Genomic DNA, 24,683 nt, shown 5'->3' on the forward strand with positions numbered 1-24,683 from the left:
TACAAAGCCCCTTTGTAAAGATAGGTTCAATTTTTTAAGGAATGCTTTGTGCTTGTATGATCCTAACAAATAGATTGAACTTGTAATGCAATGCTTTGTAAGCTCTAGAGATACATATGAATGCTACTCAAACTAATAATACACTTCAAGGTCACATATAGTAAACCTAGTGCCTAATAAGTGAAAACATGAATCTATCAAAGTTAGATGACGAATTGTTTGACTTTCCGGAGGATGGTTACCCTCCCTTGGACTCTTCATGGAGATATTTTCAGAGCCTATTTCATAGGCATTCGAAATTTGGTCAAACATTCCTCATTTCAATATTGATAATTCAAAAATCATTATCAAACTTTTATAGGATGTATTATTAAGGGGAAGGATCACAAGCAAGCTCACTCTATATTCACCAAAAGAAATCACACTGATTATTGTAGTTGAATAAAACAAATTGGGAAAAGATAGAAATCATTCTGAAATTTTTCAGTGCTGGAGACGTCTCTGGCAAATCACAGAGACGTCCCCCCGGCGAGACGTCTCGCATTAGTCGCGGAGACGTCTCGGGGACCGAATGAAAGTTTTTAAAATAGGTCGAAACAGCTCGAGCCGTCCCGAGCTGCCTTCCTTCGTCCCCAATGAAAACCGAAACCCTAGCCTCCATCTTCTCTCCACCACAAACCAAACCAAAATCTCTCTCCATTTTCCTAGATTTCCAATCCATGGCACCTAAGAAAGCTAGGCGAACGGGTGGGAGGCATCCTAGGGTAGCAAATGACGACGAAGAACGGAGGGAAGAGCCCTCCGCGCCGTCTCCTCCGGTTGCTCCGCCAACCGTGACCCCCTCCTGTGCGAATCGCACAGTAACCACAGGTAGATACATAGATTTTCAGTTTCTAGCTAGTGAGGGGTTCTCTATTGGAGAGAGACTCCGTGCCCAAGGTTGGGAACATCTATGTTCCCTAAATATGTCAACCTATCCCGGCCTAATGAGAGAAATTTTTAGCAATATGGCCTTAGGGAACTCGGGGTACACCGGATATGTCCGAGGCACATTGGTAGAGATCAATGAAGACATTTTATCTAGTGTGTTACAAATACCCAAGTACGGTGAGGCTCCGACCTCACATCCCCAAAGGGAGATTGCCCTAAACCTAATTTTAGGTAGAGAGGACTGCGGTCCTCTTGACATAGTTAAGTCCCAAGACCTCAATGCCGAAATGAGATTGCTTTTGAGCATAGTTAACCGGGTCTTGTTTCCAAAAACCGGTCGCTTCGATTTCGTTTCGGAGCGAGACTTAGCCATCATGCACCAAATCTTGCTAGGGATTCCCCTAAACCTCCCTAGGCTCATGATGAACTACATCTCCATATGTCATAGGTATTCTAGATTTAGCATACCATATGGGATGGTCTTCACCCTACTGTTCAAACACTTTAAGGTTCCAATCCCTGAAAATGAGCCAGAAAAACCTTTAAGAAACACTGATTATTACAATGAGAGCACATTACATAGGATGGAGTTTCACAAGAAAGATGGGTCTTGGGTTAAGGTCTCTAAAAGAAAATCCCAAACCACAGAGCCTGAGATCCAACATCAGGAGCCTGACCACCTCTCTCCTCCACATAGCCCTATGGCCTTTTCTGATGTACCTTCCAGTTCGGCTGGACCATCCACTTCAGTGCCTCCTCCTCCAGCTAGTGGATCATTGTCCTTATCAGATGAGCAGATGCACACCCTAGCATCCGTGATGTGCCAGCAGATGAGGGAAGAGATGAGATCAATAATCTCTGCTGAGTTAGCTCCCATCCGCACCTCAAATGAAGCACTCCTAGAATAATTGAAGGAGATCAAAATTCAGATGGAAGCTATAGGGTCAGAATTGGTTCGTGTGGCAACAAACCAAACTATAAGATCAATGGAGATACAGGCTGAATTGAAGATCATATCGGATGGTCTTCAAGAGTTGACGAGCCCTGAAGGCAATGTGGGCAGTGTGGCTGCCCAACTTAGAGGAAGGATTGACAGGGCAACTCATGAGTTTGAAGCACTAGTGACAGCCCTCAATCAATCTCAGGGAGATCACTTCAGAAGCCTAATGGATGCAATAAATGGATTTATAGAGGCTGCTGCTAGGGCTATTGAGCGTGGTCGCCGGTGAGGGACATTTTGTGGACATCTAGGGTTCATCTTTTTGTAAAACCCTAGGCTTATTTGAAACTTCTTCTTTTGTATTAGCAATCAATACTTGTAATGGCCTTTTATTCTTGTAATGGTTTTCTTTTTATCCTTGTAATGACTTCAAATGATTGCAATGATATATGAATGTCATACACTTCCTTTTGAATCTTGGTGCATGTTTCTAATTCTGTGATGTGCCATGAGAATGTTCAAATTTGACAATGTGCAACCACTTTACTATTTTGCCAACTTGTCAATGCATATGAAACAGGGGGAGCACAACTTATATTCACTGCATTCAAAAGGTCTGAAATGAATTTCAAACCAAAGGGGGAGTAAAATGAATGCTGAATTCATGGATGGCAATAACTTGGAAATCATTGATTGTTTCATTATAATATGAATGCTGAATTCTAATAGGCATCGTGCTTTAGGCACCCAAGGAAAATTTGTCCCCTTCATTGTTGATGACAAAAAGGGGGAGTAGAACCAATATATGGAATGCAAAATACAAAATTTACACTCATACTTAAAATTGAATTAGAAAAGATAAAATTGAAGAATATTGACTTTAAGACAATTGCCCTTCTGGAAAAGAAAGGGGGAGTCAAAAGTATTTAGCTTTCAATTGTCTTATTTCATTAATTTACATTTTAACTTGATTCAAATCTAGTTGATATGCCAAAATTGCTCAAGAGCTACTAAGATCATTACTTATGCATAAGGATAGAACTGAAAGTTGACTATATTGAATTATGCATACTGTATCTAGCTCTAACCAAAACACAATACTTGTACATCTGAACAAATACTGTGTATATGTTTAAATTTTAAATTTTGCATATACTCAGTGTTTTGTCATCATCAAAAAGGGGGAGATTGTTGACCCCCTAATGGATTTTGATGAATACAAAACACTAGAGTATAATTCCCTTCATATTAACAATTTATTTAAGGATTTCAGGTGTTTAACTAAGAATATTGTTAAGAATTGTCAAGGCATGTTCCCATATTTTTCAAGGATTTATTGAAGATTTTTTGAGATAAAGAAAACAGATCAGGGACAGCCGAGACGTCTCCGGTTTGTCCCAGAGACGTCTCTGGCACGTAGAGGAAGAACTGGCACGTCTGGAGACGTCCCCGGCACCTGGCGAGGCGTCTCGCAGGGTCGGAGTCGACTCTCTCAGAGACGGCAGAAAGGCCGATTTCAAGGGATGCGCGCGAGTCGTCTCCGAAGGACGCGGAGTCGTCCCCACGCATAAAAAGCAAACATCCCGAGACGTCCCCAGAAAGCGCGGAGTCGACTCTCTCAGGGATTCCAGAGGACTTGTTTTTCGTTGATAAAACTACGGAGTCGTCCCCGACGTCGCGGAGTCGTCCCCATGCATAAAGCACAAGCATCCCGAGACGTCCCCGTAAAGTGCCGAGCCGACTCTCTCAGAAAAACAGAAAAACAAGAAGTCGAGCTGTTCTTCTTCAGAGTCGACCCCAAAAAGCGCCGAGTCGACTCCAAACATCGTCAAAAGAATTTTTATACAGCCGAGACGTCTCGCGGTCAGGCGGAGACGTCTCCGGAGCGCCTGGGACGCGACTGACACACTTTTGCAGGTTTGTTTGAATTTCAAACGGTAATATCTTTGTGTCTAACGGATCTATTGCTTGTAGGGCTATAAAAGGGAGCTTTTAAGTGCCTTTAAACAACTTCTCACCAAAAAAAAAACACAAGATCATTCAAGAGAGAAGAAAGAAAAAGAGGTTCAAGGGAGTTGGTGCTTTCAAGAGAAGAAATCAAGTGCATTCAAGTTTTCTTCATCTGATTTCGTGCTCAACTACTCACTCCCACTCGGCATTCAAAGCTCGCATTCAAGCTAACGTGATCCACATCGGAAGAACCACCATTGCCCACGCTTCCAACGGCAAAAAGGGTTCTTCCGGTTTTGTTGCTTTTCATTGTTATATTTGCTTTCATAAGAGCTTTTAAATCTTTGTAAAACATTTGATTATTGTGCTTGTTCCAGTCAAGGGACTTGGAACAAGGGATAGGCGTCCCAAGCCTAGGTTAAATTGGGGAATTGTAGGGTTCGTTGTTAGCCCGGGGTAAAACAACGAGTTGGGTAGTGCACTCGGAAAACTACCGGACTGTAATCGCTGATTATCGTGGAAATTCCCAAAGGTGTTTGGGGAGTGGATGTAGGAGCAGTGGAAGCTCCGAACCACTATAAATCTTTGTGTTTGCGATTGACTGTACTTATAACTTTATTCTTACTTTAGCACATACACTTGTGTGTCTTGTTTTAATTAGACAAAAAGTTTTAAAACACCCAATTCACCCCCCTCTTGGGTGACCATCTCTGGGCAACAGTATTTATTTTTGATAAGGAATTCGTTTGTAGTTGTATCACCATTGAAACAACAATCCTTATACTATTTTCTAGTTCTGTTGGTTTATAGCTTTTTTCTTGAAAGCTTCTTATAGTTCATTTTGGCATGCTCTTTATATATGCAACATAGCATGCAAAATTCAGCAAGAGAGGCAAGCTAAAAAGTAAATCAATTAATATTGCAATTCCTCAGATTTTTGACTTTCATGATATCATCATGTACCAAAAATTCATCGAAATTTAAGTTTATTTATTCTGGAGCTAGTTCTGCTGTCATATATCAGTTTCAAGAAATAATATCATGTCATGAGATGCTTGTATCTTGTTCTCAAAGCTGGAGGTTGACTATTTCTTTTTTAGGTGGCTCAACTACTTGAACCCTGCAATAAACAAGGATGCATGGACAAGAGAGGAAGAGGAGGTTCTAGTTTGTGCCCACCAAATATATGGAAGCAAATGGGCAGAAATAGCCAAGTATTTACCAGGAAGGTACTGCTATGGTTGTTAGTATCTAGAAAGGCTTGCAATTCTTGTCTTTCATATATATTATATTTCTTTCTTTTGATATTACTGAGATGTTCTCGGCTTATTGTTGAAGTTTGGCAAAACATCATCTTTGTTACAAAAATAATGATCACCCTACTTGGATATTTTGTATCAATGAGTCTCAAGGTTTAAAAGCATTTTGACAGAGTGTCGCAAGCATACTTGATATACAGTTAAGTAAAACAAAAATACTTATAGACTTATAATTCTCCATCTCAATTTTTTTGATCTTATTGCTGGAAAAAAAATGTCTGCTTCAATGGGCAACAAATTATGAATTTTTTTTTAAGTGATTACAGCAGAACTTGTCAAATACTGGTGACTTGGCCCTTAGAGATATGAACAAAAATTTAAAGATACCAGTATCTCAAGTTTGCGAAAATGCAAGCCAAGTGACAGTGATGGTACTGCTGATATCAACAGAATTCTTACTAAACCTCGACATTTTGAGAGTGGAAATTTTGGTTCCTTGCCTCATGCACCTTGAACTTGATAATATGAGCTATCAGCAGCTTCCACTCTTTAAGCAAAAACATGACTAGTTAATTTAATTTGTGGTATGGCAGCTTATATACCCATAGATGATTTTAGCTGATTGGGTAGTGTTTTTTAGACAAATGGGTGATTAGAAATTCTTTCAGTATTTAGAAATCATTTAGATATGTAATTATCAGTTAGAAATTAACCTTGAATGAGTTGCAGTGACGTGTTCTTCTGTGAGATGTCAATTTACTTTTGTCAAAATTTAGCATGCTGCATTACCCTCTCGAGTATCTATCAACTTTTTTTTTTTTGTTTTTTATTATCAGGACGGGTATCTTCATAAAGAGTCATTTGAAATCTTCTGTCAAGAAGAGATTGGATTCATTTTCAGAATCAGGGTTTATTGAACAACCTCTTGGGGCTGTTGCTCTTGATTTGAACAGTGATATACAGAGTGTAGAATGTCCAAAAGGAGAACCTCTGAAGAGATATGCTGATGATTTTATATCACATGATTGGAAACTAAATGCAGGCAGTTTTAACACTTCCAATGTGGGTTTGGGTCATCAGAATATCAGCCCAAAAGAGCAGTTTTTGGATGTGCAGTCCACGTTTACAGGAGATTCCAAGTGTTTAAGAGCGGGGAATATACATACACTGCCAGAGGATTCCAAACACTTACACAAAGTGGTGGAACCAATTACAGAAGATTCTAAGTGTACGACACCAGGGGAAACTAATTACGAACCTTTGAAGAGTTTACAGCAGAACTTGTCAAAGTCTGGTGACTTGGCCCTTAGAGATGTGAACAAAAATTTAAAGGTACCAGTATCTCAAGTTTACAAACATGTAAACCAAGTGACAGTGACGGAACTGCTGATATCACCATAATTCTCACTACACCTCAACATTTTGATGATGGAAATTGTGGTTCCTTGCTTCATTCACCTTTGCAGTTGATGGATGGAGATGTTTGCCTTTCAAGTGAAAAGTTATCTAAATCTAAGAATCATATTCAACCTACACCCAGTCCCATTCATTGTTCTACAACACTAGACCTTTCTTTAAGTCTTTCTTGTATTCCAAGCAGCCCAGAGCCTATTGTAAGAAGTGCAGCAAAAAGTTTCAAAAGAACTCCTGTTTTGCGAAAACAAGGACACGAGTTTTAAACAGTTGTTTCTAGAAAAGTCAAAGATGGAAACTGTTGGTGCAAAATATTCTGATGGCATGAGCAACTTTTCATGGAAGGCTGAAGGTTTTAAGGATGTTTTGGGGTCTGAATACATGCATCAGATAGGAAGCAACAACCATTTTGATCTCAACAAAACTGTTCGCGTAACTGGTGACCAGCTTTGCTCCTCTCATAATTTCTTAAAACATGAAGACTCTGGTGCTACAAAATCTGTGGAAGAAAGTTTAGAAGGAGTGTTCGATATGGAGTGGGATCTATCTTTGTGATTTATGTAGCTTTACACAAGGTTCAACTACGACCAGCAACAGTAAGATGTTACTTAGATTTATTCCAAAGGCATATGCATATATTAGGTAAACAAGATGTTACCGCTTTTTTTTGTCTTAACATATCCTTTTGATATAGACATTTTCCCTTTGGCATGTCCTGTATTTCAATTTTCAATATTAAACTGCCAGATATTATTTTTTGTGCATTATCAGCACACATTTTACATATCATATCTCACTAGTTTCAGCAAATATAAATTGCCATGGATCCTCATAACATCACAGTGGCAGGTCCATATAACATGAACTTAGGACCAAATTTCTTCTTGGCAAAATCCTCATGGCGAGACAATTGTCCTCAGTCTTCTGTAAATTCAAAGACATTAATGAGGTGGCTAACCAACTTGTCAGCTGCCTTTGCATTGCTGTTTATTTATTATCTAAATAGACTACTAGGTATTGAAACAAGAAGCAGGTATTGAAGTAAATCCTCTCTCTGAATGCTAATAGATCTGTGAGGGGGATTTGCCAAATAGTGGCTGTTATAGCATTGTTTTTAATATATTGTTTAGATTGTCTAGATTGATGCGGCTGAAGAGAAACTTATCGGGCTTTAATTTATGTTGAGCTGCAAGCTGCACTGTGCTATTTCTTGTATTGTTGTCAGCATGTTGGAGGGATATGAAACATTAACCCTGATCTTTGTTCTTACCGATATCTGAAGCTCAACTGAAATGTAGAAATCACAGGCAAAGACAACAAAAGGAAGCCTAGTAATTTCTAACCAGTATCCACTGGGAAAATATAATTTCAAAGATATGCAAACATATGCAAAGTATATGATAAAAATCATGATGGATGGTTTTGATCTCAACATATTTTTTCTTATTATTTTTAATCTTATCACATATATTGTTAGATGTGCCAGATGAAAAATGAACTCTCGGGTTGATTGGTAACTTTTTAATTTTTCCTTTTGAGGCATGAGAGAGTTTGTCAAGCCAAACTGAGTGAATTTGTGAGAACCCAGCCCTTCTGACTATCTAAGACTGAGCCATAGTCCCATGGACCATCGAGAGACCCAGCTTGATTTGCGAATGCAGTGGCAACATTGCAAGAAGGGAAACGAGTGTATCCCCCTCCAAAAGAGGAGGAACGGGCACGAAATGCTCAACATGCGTGTGATTGCTGGAGCCATTGGCATCTTTCCTCATTTTAACCCTTCTCGTCTCTATTTCGCCACCACCACCACTGATCTCCCTATTGGCCTCACACTCTCGCTAGTCCCCTCCAATCACTAGTTCATCAAAAATAAAATCATTTAATGGTTCAGAATGCACCTTGTCCTCACAAACCATGAAGCACAATTTTGCTGCTTTTGAGGTCTTCTCTTCTGAACTAGATTCATCGTTGTCACTCCAAGTAGCGTCCACTGCCTTTTCTCTTGGGTTTTTTAGGGCCTTCTTTAGTATTGGATAGTCGGCTTTAAAATGGCCAGGCTTCTTATATTCATTGCATACAAGTGGTTGTTCTTCCTCCTCTTATTTGCTCGGCTCCGCTTAGCTAAAGGCCTTCTTCCTTGCCTTCTTTTTCTCATGAATCTACTAAATTTCTTTGTTATTAAAGTCATTTCTTCATTCCCTTCTGAATGATCAGACCCTTCACTCTCTTTTTCTTGTTGAACTGTTGACTTAGGAGCGACGGTCCTTTTTTCTTTGATTCATTTTCTTCTAGGTTCTACTTTATGGATAGTTCGTGAATCATCAACAAGACTAACAGTTCTTCTAGAGGAAGGGTGTTAAGGTCTTTTGCTTCTTGGATAGCTATAACTTTAGCCTCCCACATTCTCGGTAGTGACATGAGAATCTTTCTTATCAAATTACTATTAGTATATGATTTTCCAAGACATTTAAGATTATTAATAATACTAGTGAAGTGAGTAAACATATCGAAAATTGACTCACTAGACTCCATTCTAAACAATTTATAATTATGTACAAGCATATTAACTTTAGATTCCTTAACATGGTTAGTACCTTCGTGAGTTATCTCTAGCCTATCCTAGATTTTGTTAGTAGACAAACAAGTTGAAATCTGATTGAATTCATTAGCATCCAATGAGCAATTCAAAACATTCATGAACTTAGGATTTAACTGTGCCATTTTCTTATCTGATTCATCCCATTCTCCTTCGGATTTAGGAAGAGACGCACCATCAATTATTTTTGTGGGTGTGTGAGGTCCATTAACTATGACACTTCACATGTCGTAGTTTAGTACTTGAATAAAAATGTGCATGCGTGCTTTCCAATAAGTATATTAAGCCATTGAAAAATGGAGGTCTATTTATGGATTGTTCCTCAGATAGAGAGATTCAAACAGTGGCTGCCATAGCTCTTTAACTCTTGACGGTTAGGTCAATGAATGGCTTGAGTACCAGGGCCCTGATACCACTTGTTGCCCAGCTATACAACCCAATAGGGGGGTGAATTGGTTTTTCAAAATTTTTTGCTAAATGCAGTAGAATTAAATACTTAATGGAAGAAGATAAACTTTAGCAATAAACTAATAAGCAGATATGCTAAAGATAAAAGCAAGTAAAACAAACAAGGCAAATACAAAAAAAATATAGTAGTTCGGTGCCAACCCTGCACCTACATCTACACTCCCCAAGACTCTTTTCTTGAGAATTTCACTATAATCTATAATCCAGATTATAGCCTAGTTATTTTTGGGTTCACAACCAAATCCAGTTGATTTGTCTAGGTCAATCAACGAAAATCTACAATAAAGAGAGGCAATTGGAACTTGAGGATGAAATGCGACCGAAGCACCCGCAACTTTTTGAAGACTCAAGTATGCAATTTTGAGGACAATTTTTTTTAAGAAGGGAAGAATGACCAACCTTAATTTGCCGTAGGATAGCTGGGTAGAACTTATCCCAGCTAGCCGCTGCAAGGGAGGGCAAGGCCATGCAATTTCACTGAGGCTCCACCCCCTTCTTTCCTTTTCGGCCAATCTCTTTGCTGGCAAGTCTCCAATCTTGAAAGGACAACACAAGGAGATCAGTCTCGTCCTTCTATTTCTTCTCCTTGTCCAATTGCCAACACCACCACAATCTTCTCTCTTCTCCTCTTCTTCTCTCCTCCCTTTCTTTCCTCTTCCTTTCTTTACTTGGGCTCACCATGCCCTATTTTGAGACGCCAGATCTACAACCTCAAGCTCGTTGGAGCCAAGATTTCCTCCCTCATTCTTTCTCTTTTTGATCAACCCAGCAATGGCCAGAATCCAGCAAAAGGTCACCAAAAATAGACCAAAAAAGGAAAAACATACCAATTCTTTTCACCACCTCACTCTGGTTGTTCCACCCGCAACCTTGTTGCCGAATCTTTGGTTGCTCCTTCGGCTACAACCTTCGGTCCTCCGGCTGCAACTGCGGTCAGCCCGAGGGCCTCCTCCTCGCCTTTGTTCCTTGGTGGGGTAGGCTCACATGCCTCCCTGTTCCTCCCAAGAAAAGAGAAGTGGGCGACAAAGAAGAAAAGAAAGGAAAAAAAGAGAGAAGAGAAAAAAAGAAAAAAAAGGAAAAATAAAAAAAAAAGAGAGGGGAGAGATGATTGGAAAAAAAGAGAAAAAAGGAAGATAGAGAGATCCCATTTTTGGTTCATTCTTTCTCTCTCTACCTGATTTATAGATCTTATTTAAGGGTCCTAGATCGATGTTGCAGTGACCGCTTAGACCAGTCTTTTCTACCTCTTTACCTAGTTTGGACTTGAAGCCTGTTCAAGTCCATTTCAATTTTTTCTTAATTTGTATTTAGATTTTTAAATAGTCGAATATCAATTAATTTATCTTCTTAAATGGTTTTGGACAGGCGCAGCCGATTTGCCCATTTGAGCTTAGTGATCTTTGGGTGAACAAATGTAAGTGACCTCGACACAAACCTTGCTAATTTAATTTATATAAGGTATGAAAATATAAATTATAATGATGTGATTGGACTTGCATTCTTTTTAAATTTTTTTATGATTATGAATAATTCATATTTTAGCATCGTGCTTTACTATAAATGATTTATACATGAATTATCTTCTCTAAAATTATGAAAAAAATGCATGCTACTATGAAATGACATATATGTTGCATGATTATGCATTTCAAACTTTTATGATGCTACTTAGCATTTTTTCAACCTAATTATTTAAGTATGATTTATAGAAAATATGAAATATTTTAAAAGCTCTCAGATAGCCATGACCGCCCCTAGATATGGGGGCCAATCGACATCCTAGAGCTAGCATCTAATAAAAATCACCATTTGCCAATGGGTTAAAGTTGGGAACGATTACGAACTATTATTCCTTGTCGATTATCAAATTGGTCCTGTTATGGGTTATAGTGATTGTAGCACGACAAATCTATGAGCATTGCTTTAATAGATTATGTGGCTAATTAGCAAATATCTGATGATTACAAATATTTTAATTGCACTCAAATTTGGCTTTACGAACTTGCATGATTTGTACATATATGATTGGATTGCTATGATATGGTTTGTTATTATGTCTATGAAATGCTCTATTTTATAATAAAAATTTACTTTTCTAATGGTATGTTTAATCATGTAAAAATTTATGTTTGATCCGATAAGATGGTGCATGGTACTTACTGAGACGTTAAGCTCATTCGTCTTTTTATATTTTTTTAGATAATTTAGGTTGCTTGGAGCGAGGAGGAAAAAATGAAATGACGGATGCTCTAATAAGCTTGAAGCGTAGTAGCAAGCTATTAATAAAAAAAGGGTTTATGACATAAAATTATGGGTTATGTAGCATTGAATATTCAAATGTTGGAATTAGATGCTCTATACCCGCTCCTCTTTGTTTAATAAATAAAAAATCTTATGACCACTTTTATTATTGGCTTATTATACAAATTTTCTATTGTGGGCTTTGTGTTATTGTGGGCAATACCGCGCGATAGGATGACCATGTCTTGCTCTAGATCTGGGGCATGATAGTAGTCATCATCATCCTATAGGTTTTAGCTTTATCACACATCAACATCAGTTTTCTTGTCCCTACCATGGTCATTTCATGTTCTTGAATCATTTTATTGCCCATAATCTGAAAACATGACAATGTGGTCTTTGTTGCCCCTAAATTTTCTTGATGTTTCAAGTGCTATGTGTCAATCATCTGGATATACATTTGACAAGTCTTTATTTTCTCCCGATCTATTTGTAATTTTATATAGTGGATCCATAATAATAGAATAACTGAATCTATATTTCTAGGTAATTAGTCTTGATAGGGAATTCATTTGTAGTTGTATCACCATTGAAACAACAATCCATATACTATTTGCTAAATCTGTTGGTTTTTAACTTTTCCTGAGAACTTCTTAAAGTTCACTTTGACATGCTCTGTGTATGCAACATGGCATGCAAAATTCAGCTAGAGAGGCAAGCTAAAAAATAAACCAATCAATTTTGCAATTTCTTAGATTTTTGACTTCTATGATATCATCAAGACCCAAAAGTTCTATCAAAATTTTTAAGTTTATTTGTTCTGGGGTTAGTTGTGTCATATATCAATTTGAAAAAATATGTTTTCTTTTTGCATACATACCCTTCTAAATATTGAAATTTTAGGATATACTAGAGATTTTTTTTCTAGAAAATCTAAAGCTCCAAAGAAAAGTGGCTTAAAGTATACAGCATAAGGGATGACCTTCTACCACATGGCCGCAGAGGTTATTAATAAGTCTGAAAAGTTCTGAATTTTTTCAATAATTTTGCTTGGGGATAATTGATGGATTCTTCCACCTATCGTGTGCCTTTAAGAGATTCTAATCCTTTTTTATATTCTAATACATGCCCTCATATATGCATCTATAACAATAAATATGATAAGCTATATTTTGATGAAATAAGATATTGTGGTTGTTAAAAATGAAGAAGAATAACGTAGACTAATCTCATGATTAGCAAAAGAACTTCCATAACTCTTTTTGTTATCTAATTGCTTAATCAATCTTTTTCTTGAGAAATATTTTTGCAGAAAACATTGAGGAGCAGGCACTAGACTAAAATCTGAGTGTTAAAACAAATTAAAATAGACAAAAATAAAATTATTGTTTTTGCACATAAACCCTCTTAATTATGTGAAATTGTATGAATACCCTTGTAAAATTGTTATTTGCATATACATTGTTCACTCGTGTTATTTGGTAGTTATTTGTCCTCTCCTCTTTACCATGTTACCAGGAAGCTCCTTTGGATTTATTGTGAAATATATGGAATAGAACTCATTTATTGTGGTTCAAAATCCATGTTGAACTTCTTAATATGAACTATCTAGAGCTTGCACTCTTTAAGCAATTTTTATGTTAGATGGAGGCTAGGTGACTATTGATAGCATATGAGCAGTAAATTTAATTTGTGGTATGGCAGCTTATAACCAACGATATTTACTTTCAGTATGGATAATTTAAAATTCTTTCAGTATTTAGAAGTCATTTAGATACGTAATTATCAATTAGAAATTAACTTTGGAAGAGTTGCAGAGGTGTGCTATTTTCTGTGAGAGACTGTCAATTCACTTTAGTCAAAATTTAGCATGCTGCATGTAATTATCTTTACCTTCTCGGATATCTATCAACTTATTTATTTTTTATTATCAGGTCATATAACTCCACAAAGAATCGCTGGAACTGTTCTGTCAGGAAGAGATTGCATCCATTTTTAGCATCAGGGTTTATTGAACAACCTTTTGGGGCTGTTGCTCTTGATGTGAACAATGCAGAATGTCCAAAAGCAGATCCTTTGAAGAGATATGCCAGCGACGATCGGGAACTAAATATAGACAGGCCTATCACTTCCAATGTGTGTCTGGGTTATCACACTACCAGCCCAAAAGAGCAATATTTGGACTGGCAGTCCATTTCTACAGGAGATTCCAAGTGTTTAAGAGCAGGTAGCATACCTAACTGCAAGAAGATTCTAATGCATAAGCAAAGTGGTGGAATCAATTGCGGAAGATGATTCTTTGCACTACATCAAGGGAAACTAATTACAAATCTCCGAAGTGATTATGGCAGAGCTTGTCAAATTCTGGTGATTTGGCCCTTAAGAGATGTTAACAAAAGTTTAAAGATAGGCAGATAGATAGACTCCTTTCCCGCTGCTAAGGGATTGATGGATCGTTTCACTTGCTACTCATATTGGTGGAAAATGAAGAAAACCAGATCTCACGTACCAGTATCTCAAGTTTATGGGCATGGGACAGTGACGTAACTGCTGCTACCAACAGAAATATTACTGCACCTCGATATTTTCAGAATGGAAATTTTGGTTCCTTATCTTTTGCACCGTTGCAGTTGATGGATGTAGATGGTTGCCTTTCAAGTGAAAAGTTGTCTAAATCAAACAATCATATTCAACCTACACCAAGTCCTGTTCATTGTTCTACACCACCAGACCTTGCTTTAAGTCTTTCTTTATTCCGAGCAGCCCAGTCTCTATTTTAAGAAGTGCAGCAAAGGGTTTTGATAAAACTCCTCTTATGAGAAATCAAGGATGTTAGAGAATTAAACCGTTGTCTCAAGAAAAGTCAGATGGAAACTGCTGATGCAAGATATTCTGCCGGCATTAACAATTTTTCTTGGAGGGCTGAAAATTTTGAGGATGTTTTGGAGTCTGAACATGTGCACATAGGAAGCAGCAACCATGTCAATTGCAACGGAACTGTTTATCTGAGTGGCGACCAGCTTTGCTTCTGTCACGATTTTTTAAAACATGAAGAATCTGATGCTACAAAATCTGTAGAAAAAGGGCCACGAGTGGTCGATGTGGTATGTGCTCTATCGTTGTGATTTATGTAGCTCTCCCCAAGGTTTAGCTGCAACCAGAAACTGAAAGAATAATTTCCTTAGATTTATCCCAAAAGCATATGCATGTATGAACTAAAAAAGATATTATCACTTTTTTCCTTAATATGTCTTTTTAATGGAGATGTATTCCTTTTGGAATGTCCTGTATTTCAATTTTCAATATTAGACTGCTGGATATTAATTTTTGTGCATTATCAGCATGCATTTTACATATTTTATCTCACTAGTTCTAGTAAATATAAATCGCCATGGAAGTCTCAATCAACTAATCATACTGGCAGGTCCCTATCAACATCGACATACTGCAAAATCCTCATGGTGAGCCACATTATCCTCAATCTTCTATAAATTCTAAGACATTCATGAGGTGGCTAACCAGCTTGTGAGCTGCCCTAGCATTCCTGTTTATTTAAATTATTATCTAAATAGACTAATATGCATTGGAACAAGAAGCAAGTATTGGAGTACATTTTCAATAAATGCTAGGAGATCAGCAATAAGGATTTGCCAAATTGTGGGTTTTATAGAATTGTTTTTAATATATTATTTAGATTGTAAGTATTGAAACAAGGAACAAACTTAGCCTAAACACACAAACTCTCTCTATCTCTCTCGTGTATACCGCACAAAGTATATATGGATGCTTGCGAAGTTCTGCCGAAGAGGTTCATTCTCCTCACTCAGGAAATGAGAAAGGGAGTATATTACTTATTCCATATTTTTGTGTTGATTTCTAGCGCAATATATCTTCCTTCTTGTACCTTGCTTATATCGAAATTAATAAAATTCAAGTGGAATCTTCTTATGAAGTCTTTGATTCGTAAGCCTTTTCATTTTCTTGGATACTTCCCATGAATCATTTCTTTTACTTTTTAAAAGATGAGAGGATTCCTAACTTTGGTTTCATGGAAGACTCCAGGAGGGTGAAGTACCATGAACCAAAGGAGGCATATAAAGGCTTATATGCTTCTGTGCATCTTCGTGAGTCAAACGGCCATATAAAATGAAATGTATTAAAATGTTTTGTTGCATTATCATAGAAGAATAAATAGATGATAGAAAATGGTGTACCAAGTGATCCGATCAAAGAAAAGAAAGATTTTCTTTAATCCGCTTAACTCAAATTTCTCGGAAAATAACTAGAAGAAGATAGTAGAATTTCAAAAATAGGGCTTTAAGTCTCCTTTTCTTTTATTAATATTTAGAAAATGAGCTACGTAGCCTATATTTATAATGTGAGATCCGTCCTAGCATAATTTGGATTTCTCTTCCTAAATCTAGTAGAACTCTCTTTCCTAAAATAGACATTACTAGTAAAAATCTTTTAGAAAAAGCTAAAAATCTTGAGAAGGTAGATCTCAACTTTTACAACAATCCTACTTTCTATCGCTTTGTCTATCGCTTTGTCTGATTCTTCTCAAATAGAGAGTTACGCCTGGTCAAAATTTTATCTTGAAAGGAGAGTTTCGCTTTGAAAGACCTGTTTCAGGCTCCAAATGATAGAATTTGGGCTCGATTGCTAGAAAAGTCAACCCTCAAAGAGTTTGGTTAGCTGTGGGGATCCAGACTCAAACCATTTACTTGAGGCTGTTGGAAATTGAGTTGTTTACCATTACGTCAGGATTGAGTTGGATGTGATCTGATGGCTGGACGAGCGGGTTTACAGATCCGATGGGAAGGATCAATGCTAGCTGGAGAAATTATTAGGTAGATCATATCTGAACCTAGTTTCAAATGAATCGGCCTTAAAAGGATGAAATGAATCGGCCTTAAAAGAATGAATTAAATCCACTTAGGATGAATTCATTCTAAAACCACAGTGGACCTAATCCATCAAGTAATTTTCCTGCTAGCTGGACATGTACAAGCGAAATTTTACTCAATATATAGTGGTTTTAAGCAAAAATTTGATGTAAAACTGTTTAGTAATGGACTCCAGCGCATCAAATTTTCTTAATCCAATGGCTTTGACGGTTAGGTCGCCCCATAAAGCATGACATGATACTTCCTCATGAATGAAGATCATAGCACAAGGCAGAAGAAACTTTTAGGTCTGTTGCAGGATTAAGAATGTTTCACAACACGCTTATAAGATTCGACTATAAATCTCCAAAGGTGCATGAAGAGGTGATGATGGGACAAAAACAAATCCCAGAATCCTTCTAATATTGCACTTATTCTCGGCCAAAATGAAGTATCCACATCACAAGGGAGCTAAATCAGGTTCCTTCACATCCATTACCCACAATATTTTTACGTTATACAAGTGTGTAGACAACTGGAGAACTTCGTTGGGAAGAACAAACCTTCTCTCCTTTACAAAACACCCAAGGTTTCTAATTCTGATTAAAAATATCTTTGTATTGCTATTGATAAAGTAACATAACACAGGAAAATCAAAGGGCCATCATATGCCGTTAATATCAACAGTGGAGAAGATTGCCCTGAGTTTCAGTAAAAGATTGGCCAGCATATTTGCCTCCTGTTTTGAGTTTCCTTTCACGAAAGATGTACATAATCATGGACAGTATATAGCTAGATGAAGCTATTCGAAAGCAGTGTCTAAAGCCAATTAAAAGCAAAGGCACCCTCAAAATGGTCAGTTTCAAGTTGTCAATCTCTCAACTAAAAAGGATCTGTGGCTGCTGCGCTTATCTTCATTCATGATCATTAATGCAACAATTGCAAGAGAATGCCCCTACATTTTGTATCACAACATTCTGCCACTTCCATGGCTCAATATTACTAGCACCATCTCTTCTCTTAGATAGTGTTTCATATTCTATACCATTTCATAAAAGACTCCAACCTTAAAATGTTTACATCTAGACACTCCAAACAAAAATAACCATCATAAAATTCTAAAAAGGTTGGAAGTGGATGCCAAATAACTGCACGATCCCAAAAGCTTAAGCTGATAGAGAATGGGCCAACATTGTATATTAGGCTTAACAGGCCTTCTTATGTGTGGTCTGAACCATGCTCGTGAAAAGAAAATTGAGCAAAAGACAGACAAGAATCAGTCCTCAAAGCTTGACCTGATAGAGGATGGGTCAACAATGTAGATTAAGCTTAATATCCCTTTTTAATGTGCACCCTGAACCATCCATGTAGAGGTATAACTGAGTCAAAGACAAACAAGAATCCAAGCTTAAGCTGACAAGGAAGGCTTTATCACCTCCTCCTCATACATGGCTTGGACCATGCACATGAAGAGACAATTGTGTCAATGACAGATAAAAATTAGCACCACAGATAATCAAGGATAATTGATAGATAACAAGTCAGCATTGTATATCAGGGTTAACAGTGGAAATAGTCATACTTCTCAAATATAGTCATTTAATTCAAAATTTAAACTGGTACTAAAATTGGAAGCAAGTAAACAATAAGATAATTGGTTTTCACATATCAACCAAAGAAAAATGAAGGACACATGGAATGTTTGACGGAGAAAAATAATTGCAGGAAACCTCATCTTGACAATGGGAGTCTGTAAATTATGTTGGACCAGAAAAAAAAAAAATTTCTTGCACGTAAAAGTGCACTGAACAGATTTATATACTAGCAAATAATAATGCAAGGTCTTGTAGGGAAAACATCACAACCCGCATGGAATGGACGCAGCAAGTTTGTTGCAATATAACAAGCAAATAATGGCATTAAAACCAAGAAAAACTTGGGCAATGGTGGAAGCAAATATTTGCAAATGCTTCCAAAAGAAGGTGTGCCCCGGAGAGGGGTCACAGGGGTGAGGGAAATAGTAATTTAACAAGAGGAAGGAAAAGGTCCATAAGAGTTGATAGACGGACAAAATAAAAGACAATATAATTTAAGAATGAAAGAAAGGAAGGCTTTCAAGAGATGGACACATTATGCCACCCTCCTCAGAAAATATTGTTGACCCATTGTGTAGCCCTATAAGCTTCTGCCAGGATACATATTAGTGGTGTCACATCAGTTGTGAGATTAATGAGAAGCTTGAGTCAACTTGAGCCTAGCTTGAATTGGGCTTGAATCGACCTCAAGTTCAAACAGGACCAATGTTGAAACCAGCTTATCGGCTCAAAATTAGTTGCAAGCCGAGGTGGAATTAACCTAGTCCTAAAGCTCGAACAGCAAGAGAAGAAAAAGAAATAATATCATTAGTTTCTGCACAAGGCCATATGAAGTCTGCTAAATGTACAATGAGTTTCAAGAGTCAAAGAAAAGGGAGAAACGTTGAACTAGATTTCTCAAATAACTTCTTGAAGATCCTCAATTGGCTATCACCAGTTTAAAAGCAACATGTTCCCATGTTACGCATTCACAAAAGTCAGACATAGGTCTTTTTCTTCTGGAGAGAAGGGGAAGGGGAATAACCACAAAGAGTTGTCTCTCTCCATGACAAATAAAGGTTCCTCACTCCAAATGTGAAGTATCAAAGCAGAACTTCAAACAACAAATCAATAGGCAATCAAAAGAAGAAGAAGAAGAAAAGAGTTTTCCTTAATCTTATCTATCCTGACCAACAAGGATTTTTTTCTTTTCCATCATTTCTGACTCATGTTAAACTTTCTTTCATTTATGAGAAAATATTTAAAGCATTCTTAAAATCTCTATACAATCTAAAGTGCACTTAAACCTAGATTTCTGCACGTCTCAAATATGGCCTAAAAACCATACAATCTCTCTCTCTATCTATATAAATAAGTAGTAAGGGGCTTGTGGCTGGACAAAACTCATGCCATGTAATTAATCCTATTTTTTTTCCCTAAAATTTCAATTGGGTAGATAATGTTTTTCCTTTATTTTTGGAATCTCAATTTTACAACAAGTGATCAAAGCCATCCATCTTCCTCCCATGTGCATTGCACATGCCAAACACTAGTGTAATAGTAATTAACATGTTCAATGCACATGCTTGTAAACAAGTAGTCTATTTAAAGATGGTTGATATCACACTGAAAGCATTATCTGCTCAAACGGGGGAGAGTGAATAGAAGCAAGGATGAAAGGAGAAGGAGACATTTCCTTTGTGTGCAAATGAGGGGTTGTCATGAGGTCAAAATTATCTCATAATCGGTGCTAGGAATATTGAGGTCAAGAAGTTAATTGCAATCCCAGCATATCAAAATTTACTATTAAGCTATGATTTATTGCATGTCCAGCAAGCCAGCAACTTCTATGCTATCTTTGGCATAAAAAGGAGTAAGCAAGGCATAATCTGTCTGCACACTTCTGGAAAAAGAGTAAGCCTTCATTTTTTAAAAAAAGGAAAAACTGAGATACCCAAACATTCAATAAGTTTCGAGTGATTTTTATGGGTTTCAGCCCTCTATTTATGGTAGACGATTCTACTACAGAAATTCAATAAACCAATATAAATTTACATTAAACATGAGAAAAATAAAATAACCTTCATCAATTTTTTCTACGTATTTACGTTCAATCATATTCAGTATTTGGTCCAACCCGGAGACCTTATCCCCCAATGAGTTTCCACCTCTTTTTTTTAGGAATTTTACAATAATAAGTTGCATCTTTATCAAGAATTAAAGATGCCTTGGAATTGAGAGATTACCAACGTGACACAAATTTTTACGTGGATAAGAATGGAATGCAGAGATTACAAAGTTGACACGAATTTTACGTGGATAAGAAGAGAGCTCATCCCGATTTGATTGCATCTCACTGATATAAGCCTCTAAGAGGTTATTGCTGCATATTGCAAGCAGATGAACATACAGATCTGAAAAACACATGGAGCATTGCTTTGTGAGAACTCCTCTTAAAAGTTTATTGTTGCATATTGCAAGTAGATGAACATACAGTTCTGAAAAACACATGGAGCATTGCTTTGTGAGAGCTCCTCTTAAAGTTCATCTTCCACCTTAAAGACAACCTCTGCATATATCATCATGATGGAATAAACAGCTAAGAAAGTGTTATGCAATTAAATGGGGCTCCACATAGGAAGACACTGATGGCTTGGGAGAATCAAAATCAATGGTTTTATTTATACTGCTAAGTGCCATGCTCATAACAAGACTCTGAGATGCAAAGTAATCATCCATCAAAGGGTTAACACAAACAGAATGTCCACTACTAACTGATATGAAAAATAAGGATTGAATATATCCATGATGTGGCCTGCAGAGAAGGTATCTTGCGACATCATGATGTGTGTGATTTACCCACAAAGTGATGGCAATAATAGATGCTGCAGAAAGAACATCGTCAGCATGTGGATCCTCCAAATGAGAGGAGACTGTGATGTTGAGTTGCATAGACCAAGGACTGTGATGTATCACCTGCAAAGAACTTGATTCAAACAGCTTTTCAAACAAAACACTGAAATGGTGTGGCATGGATGCTTTGTCTGCTCAAACCGATAACTATGGAGAAACAGGTCTGAATTCATCCTTGAATTGGGAAAATGAAGCCTACATGAGCTGGAGTACCTATTGGGTAAACAAGCGAGGAACTTGTGTGGGCACAAGAACAATGAAAGCTATTGTAAGTCAATATTCAGCTTTTTGCCACATACACATTAATGTTTGATTCTTTTGCTATTATACAGCAAATTTTAGAAATACATTGTATAAATAAAGCAAGAAAAATCACATAGATGGTCCAATCCATATTTGGATCAAGAATGGAAGTAAAAGAATCTATCTTTTGCTAGGTTATAGACATCCATCGTCTGATCACAACTAATGTTCTCCTTCAATCCTAGAAAAGATAGCGGATTTTCTATACCGAACAAAAAGAATGAACTAATGGTGCATCAGAATGTATGAGAACTGTATCATTTATGATCATCAGATTCAAAATAATAAGAACAACAATAAGGCCGCAACTGGATGCATTGATTCAAAATAATAATTTCAATTATCTGATTCACACACCTGGAATATCATTATTTCTGAAATTTGCATAATCGAGCTGTTTGGATAGTCCCCAGAAATCGCATTATTACTCATGATTTACAATTAACATGTGTTTTATTGCCCATCAGGTGAAAAACAAAATCAAATAACGAACTAAAGCAAACCACCCATGAATAAGAAGAATGGCGAGCATCTTCCATCAGTCTGCTACCTATCATGGACCATTGGTTATTGAAAGAAATTAAATCGTCACAAAACAGAATGTTGCTTCAGGCCGATTGGTATAACCCAATAGGAAGCCGAAAAATTAAAGCCTGATGTGCGCATTACTGCATGTATCAAAAAGGAAAACACACACGATGCATACAAGCTTTTATCAGAAAAGAAAAAACGAAAAGGTTGCAACTGTTAGCGTAATCTCCACCCCAACAATTCAACACAGAGGCATTCCAACAACCAGAAGCTCTAATCTTATTTTCAATTATTTGGAAATCTCGACCAATTCAACACAATTCAAATAAAGTCGTTCCAAATTCAACAGAAAAAGGCAGATCTCAGAGAAATAGTTAATCAAGAAGATTCTAATCCAAATTCACATACATCATCCCCAAACAAACGCATCATTGAAGTCCCCGGAACGACGTAGCTGGAGACCCATGGGTCGACGGCCTCCCGCTGCGACTTTGGCCGACTATGGTTAGTGTCGAGGCTGGGGTGGGTCTGCAGGTTTGTGATCTCATGACCCCCGGGGTGGCTGGTTGGGATGAGACTCAGTTGGCCCGTTTGTTCGGGCAGTTTTTGGCAGAGCGGGTTCGCTCACTACCGTTACCACAGAGTGGCGGACCAGATGTACGTGTGTGGGGTTCCTCGACCAGATCCAGGGTCAGGATGGGCGATCTCTCCCATATCCTGCGGCAGGATTATGAGCCTGGCCCGGATTTTGCCTGGATCTGGCGATTGAGGCTCCACCCGAGGGTCGCGTTGTTCCTCTGGAAGGTGGCCTGGGACCGTCTTCCTACGAGAGCTGTACTCGCAGGTCGAGGAGTGAGGATCCCATCGGTGTGTGGGGCTTGTGGTGTGGCCGAGACGGTGGACCATGCCCTGTTTCGGTGCACATGGGCTAGGGGCACTTGGCGGTTGGCAGGGGTTCCACCGGTGGTATGGCGATGTAGGGACCTGTTCTTACAGGCCATGCGTCAGGGTTCGGAGTCCTTGGTGCTGCGTCAGGAGGCTGTCCGAGCTACCTGTATTGCCTACCAGATCTGGTTGGCCAGGAATGCTCGTACTTTCAGCGAACGACGTATGTCGCCGCGATTTGTTGTCGAGAGTGCCCGCGCTCAGGCGGCGGAGCTGTGTTACACTATCCCTGTTGGAGGGACCTTGATAGCTCGGGACACCTAGGGTTCCCACTCTGCTTCGGCAGCCTCTCGTACGGTGTTTTTCACCTGGGAGCCCCCACCCCCGAGTTTCCTCAAGGTCAACTTTGATGGGTCTGTTTTGGATGGTGGCACGCGGGGAGGCGCGGATTTTGTTATCCGGGACCCGTGTGCCAGGGTTGTGGCTGCCGGTGGCAGTCAGTTATTTGACACTTCAGTTCCCAGCGCGGAGCTGACAGCAGCCTGGGCAGGCCTTCGCCATGCCCGGTGTGTCTTACGGGCCAGGTCCATTATCCTGGAGGGTGACTCAGCCACCATTGTCAGTTGGATCCAGGGGGGTCCAAGGCGTGGCGGGTGTGACCATCCCTTGCTCCGTGACATTTGGGTTATGGCGAGGGATGGATGGGTCTTTCGGGCCAAGCATATTTACCGTGAAGGTAATGCTGCTGCGGATTGGGTAGCTGCGTATGTAGCTTCTCACTCCGGAAGCACCTTATGGAGTGGCGATGGGGAGGTGCCTCTGGCACTCCGAGGTATTTTATTTTCTGACTTTATTGGGTGTATCCGGTCTCGTCAGGTCTGATCCACCCGCATTAGCAAAAAAAAAAAAAAAAAAAAAAAAAAAGTCCCCGGAACCAGCAGCAATCATCATTGCGTACCCAAAACAGGCAGGCAGGAAACAAGAAACAGAACAAATCGGCACCATCATCACACAGAGGCAGAATAAGGAAAAAAAGAGTACCAGTTGATCATCATCATTAACTGATCAAGGATCTAGGAGGATTAGACGGGGGAGGTCTTGGAATCGTCGCTGTGGACGGAGTCGAAATTGACGGGGTTGGTGAGCATGAGGGGACGGTCTTTGGCCTCCTCCTCCTCCTCGCCCTCGTCCTCGGCGGTGCTGAGATTGATGCAGGAGCAGCGCTCCAGGGAGGCGAAGAAGGCCGACGCCACGCTCATCCCCACCCAGTTCGCCATCCCTTCCAGCCTCTCGTACGACAGAAACCCCTGGTTCTCCATCACCTACGCTTCGTGTCGATGGCCTGCTCGCCGGAGGACGAAGAGTAGGAGATCGACACGACTATGGGGGCTATTCTTTTGGCTTTCCTCAAGAGCCAGAAGAGGTAAAAGCTAGAGAGAGATGGGTGGAGAGAGATTTGGGGTAACAGCGGACAGGACAAAAAAAGGCCACGGGACCGTTGAACGGGTGTTTTTGAGTATAGCGTAACAGCGGGGGGCAAAACTTTTGGTTTCTTTTTTTAGGAGATCGGATTGACGGTATTTTTGGTTAATTCAGGAGAGAAGTCGCTGCGGTTATTTGTCTGCCACAAAGTTATGGGCGGCAAAATATGACTCGATCCGTCAATCCGATCCGTATTCGATCCATCATAAATAGATTTGGGTTTAGTCTAAACAGATTCGGATCGTAAACAGGTCGACCCGTTTAACCTGTTTATTAAATGGGTCGGATATAGGTTTTAGATATCTGATCCGT

General features: G+C 38.7%; 1 protein-coding gene and 2 long non-coding RNA genes across 3 annotated transcripts in view; 2 read left to right on the forward strand and 1 right to left on the reverse strand.

Moving 5' to 3' along the window:
* Positions 1 to 15,137, forward strand: part of LOC103720268 (transcription factor MYB3R-5-like) — a 28,078-nt gene extending 12,941 nt beyond the window's left edge. The window contains exons 6-9 of the mRNA XM_008809883.3: positions 4,921 to 5,049; positions 5,916 to 7,134; positions 10,922 to 10,970; positions 13,732 to 15,137. Coding sequence (XP_008808105.1) covers positions 4,921 to 5,049; positions 5,916 to 6,480 — 694 coding nt within the window. The 3' untranslated portion in view covers positions 6,481 to 7,134; positions 10,922 to 10,970; positions 13,732 to 15,137. The remainder of the gene's footprint in view (positions 1 to 4,920; positions 5,050 to 5,915; positions 7,135 to 10,921; positions 10,971 to 13,731) is intronic.
* Positions 15,138 to 17,643: 2,506 nt separating this feature from the next.
* LOC120106672 lies at positions 17,644 to 24,376 on the reverse strand. Its single transcript, XR_005508757.1, has 2 exons — positions 23,931 to 24,376; positions 17,644 to 21,233 (listed from the first exon to the last, which is right to left on the reverse strand). It is a non-coding gene; the product is annotated as an uncharacterized LOC120106672 (long non-coding RNA).
* LOC120106673 lies at positions 21,240 to 23,924 on the forward strand. The gene is made up of 2 exons (XR_005508758.1): positions 21,240 to 22,454; positions 23,828 to 23,924. It is a non-coding gene; the product is annotated as an uncharacterized LOC120106673 (long non-coding RNA).
* Positions 24,377 to 24,683: the final 307 nt, after the last annotated feature.

The sequence above is a fragment of the Phoenix dactylifera genome, unplaced genomic scaffold (genome assembly GCF_009389715.1).
Source record: "Phoenix dactylifera cultivar Barhee BC4 unplaced genomic scaffold, palm_55x_up_171113_PBpolish2nd_filt_p 000602F, whole genome shotgun sequence".
NCBI lineage: Eukaryota > Viridiplantae > Streptophyta > Magnoliopsida > Arecales > Arecaceae > Phoenix > Phoenix dactylifera.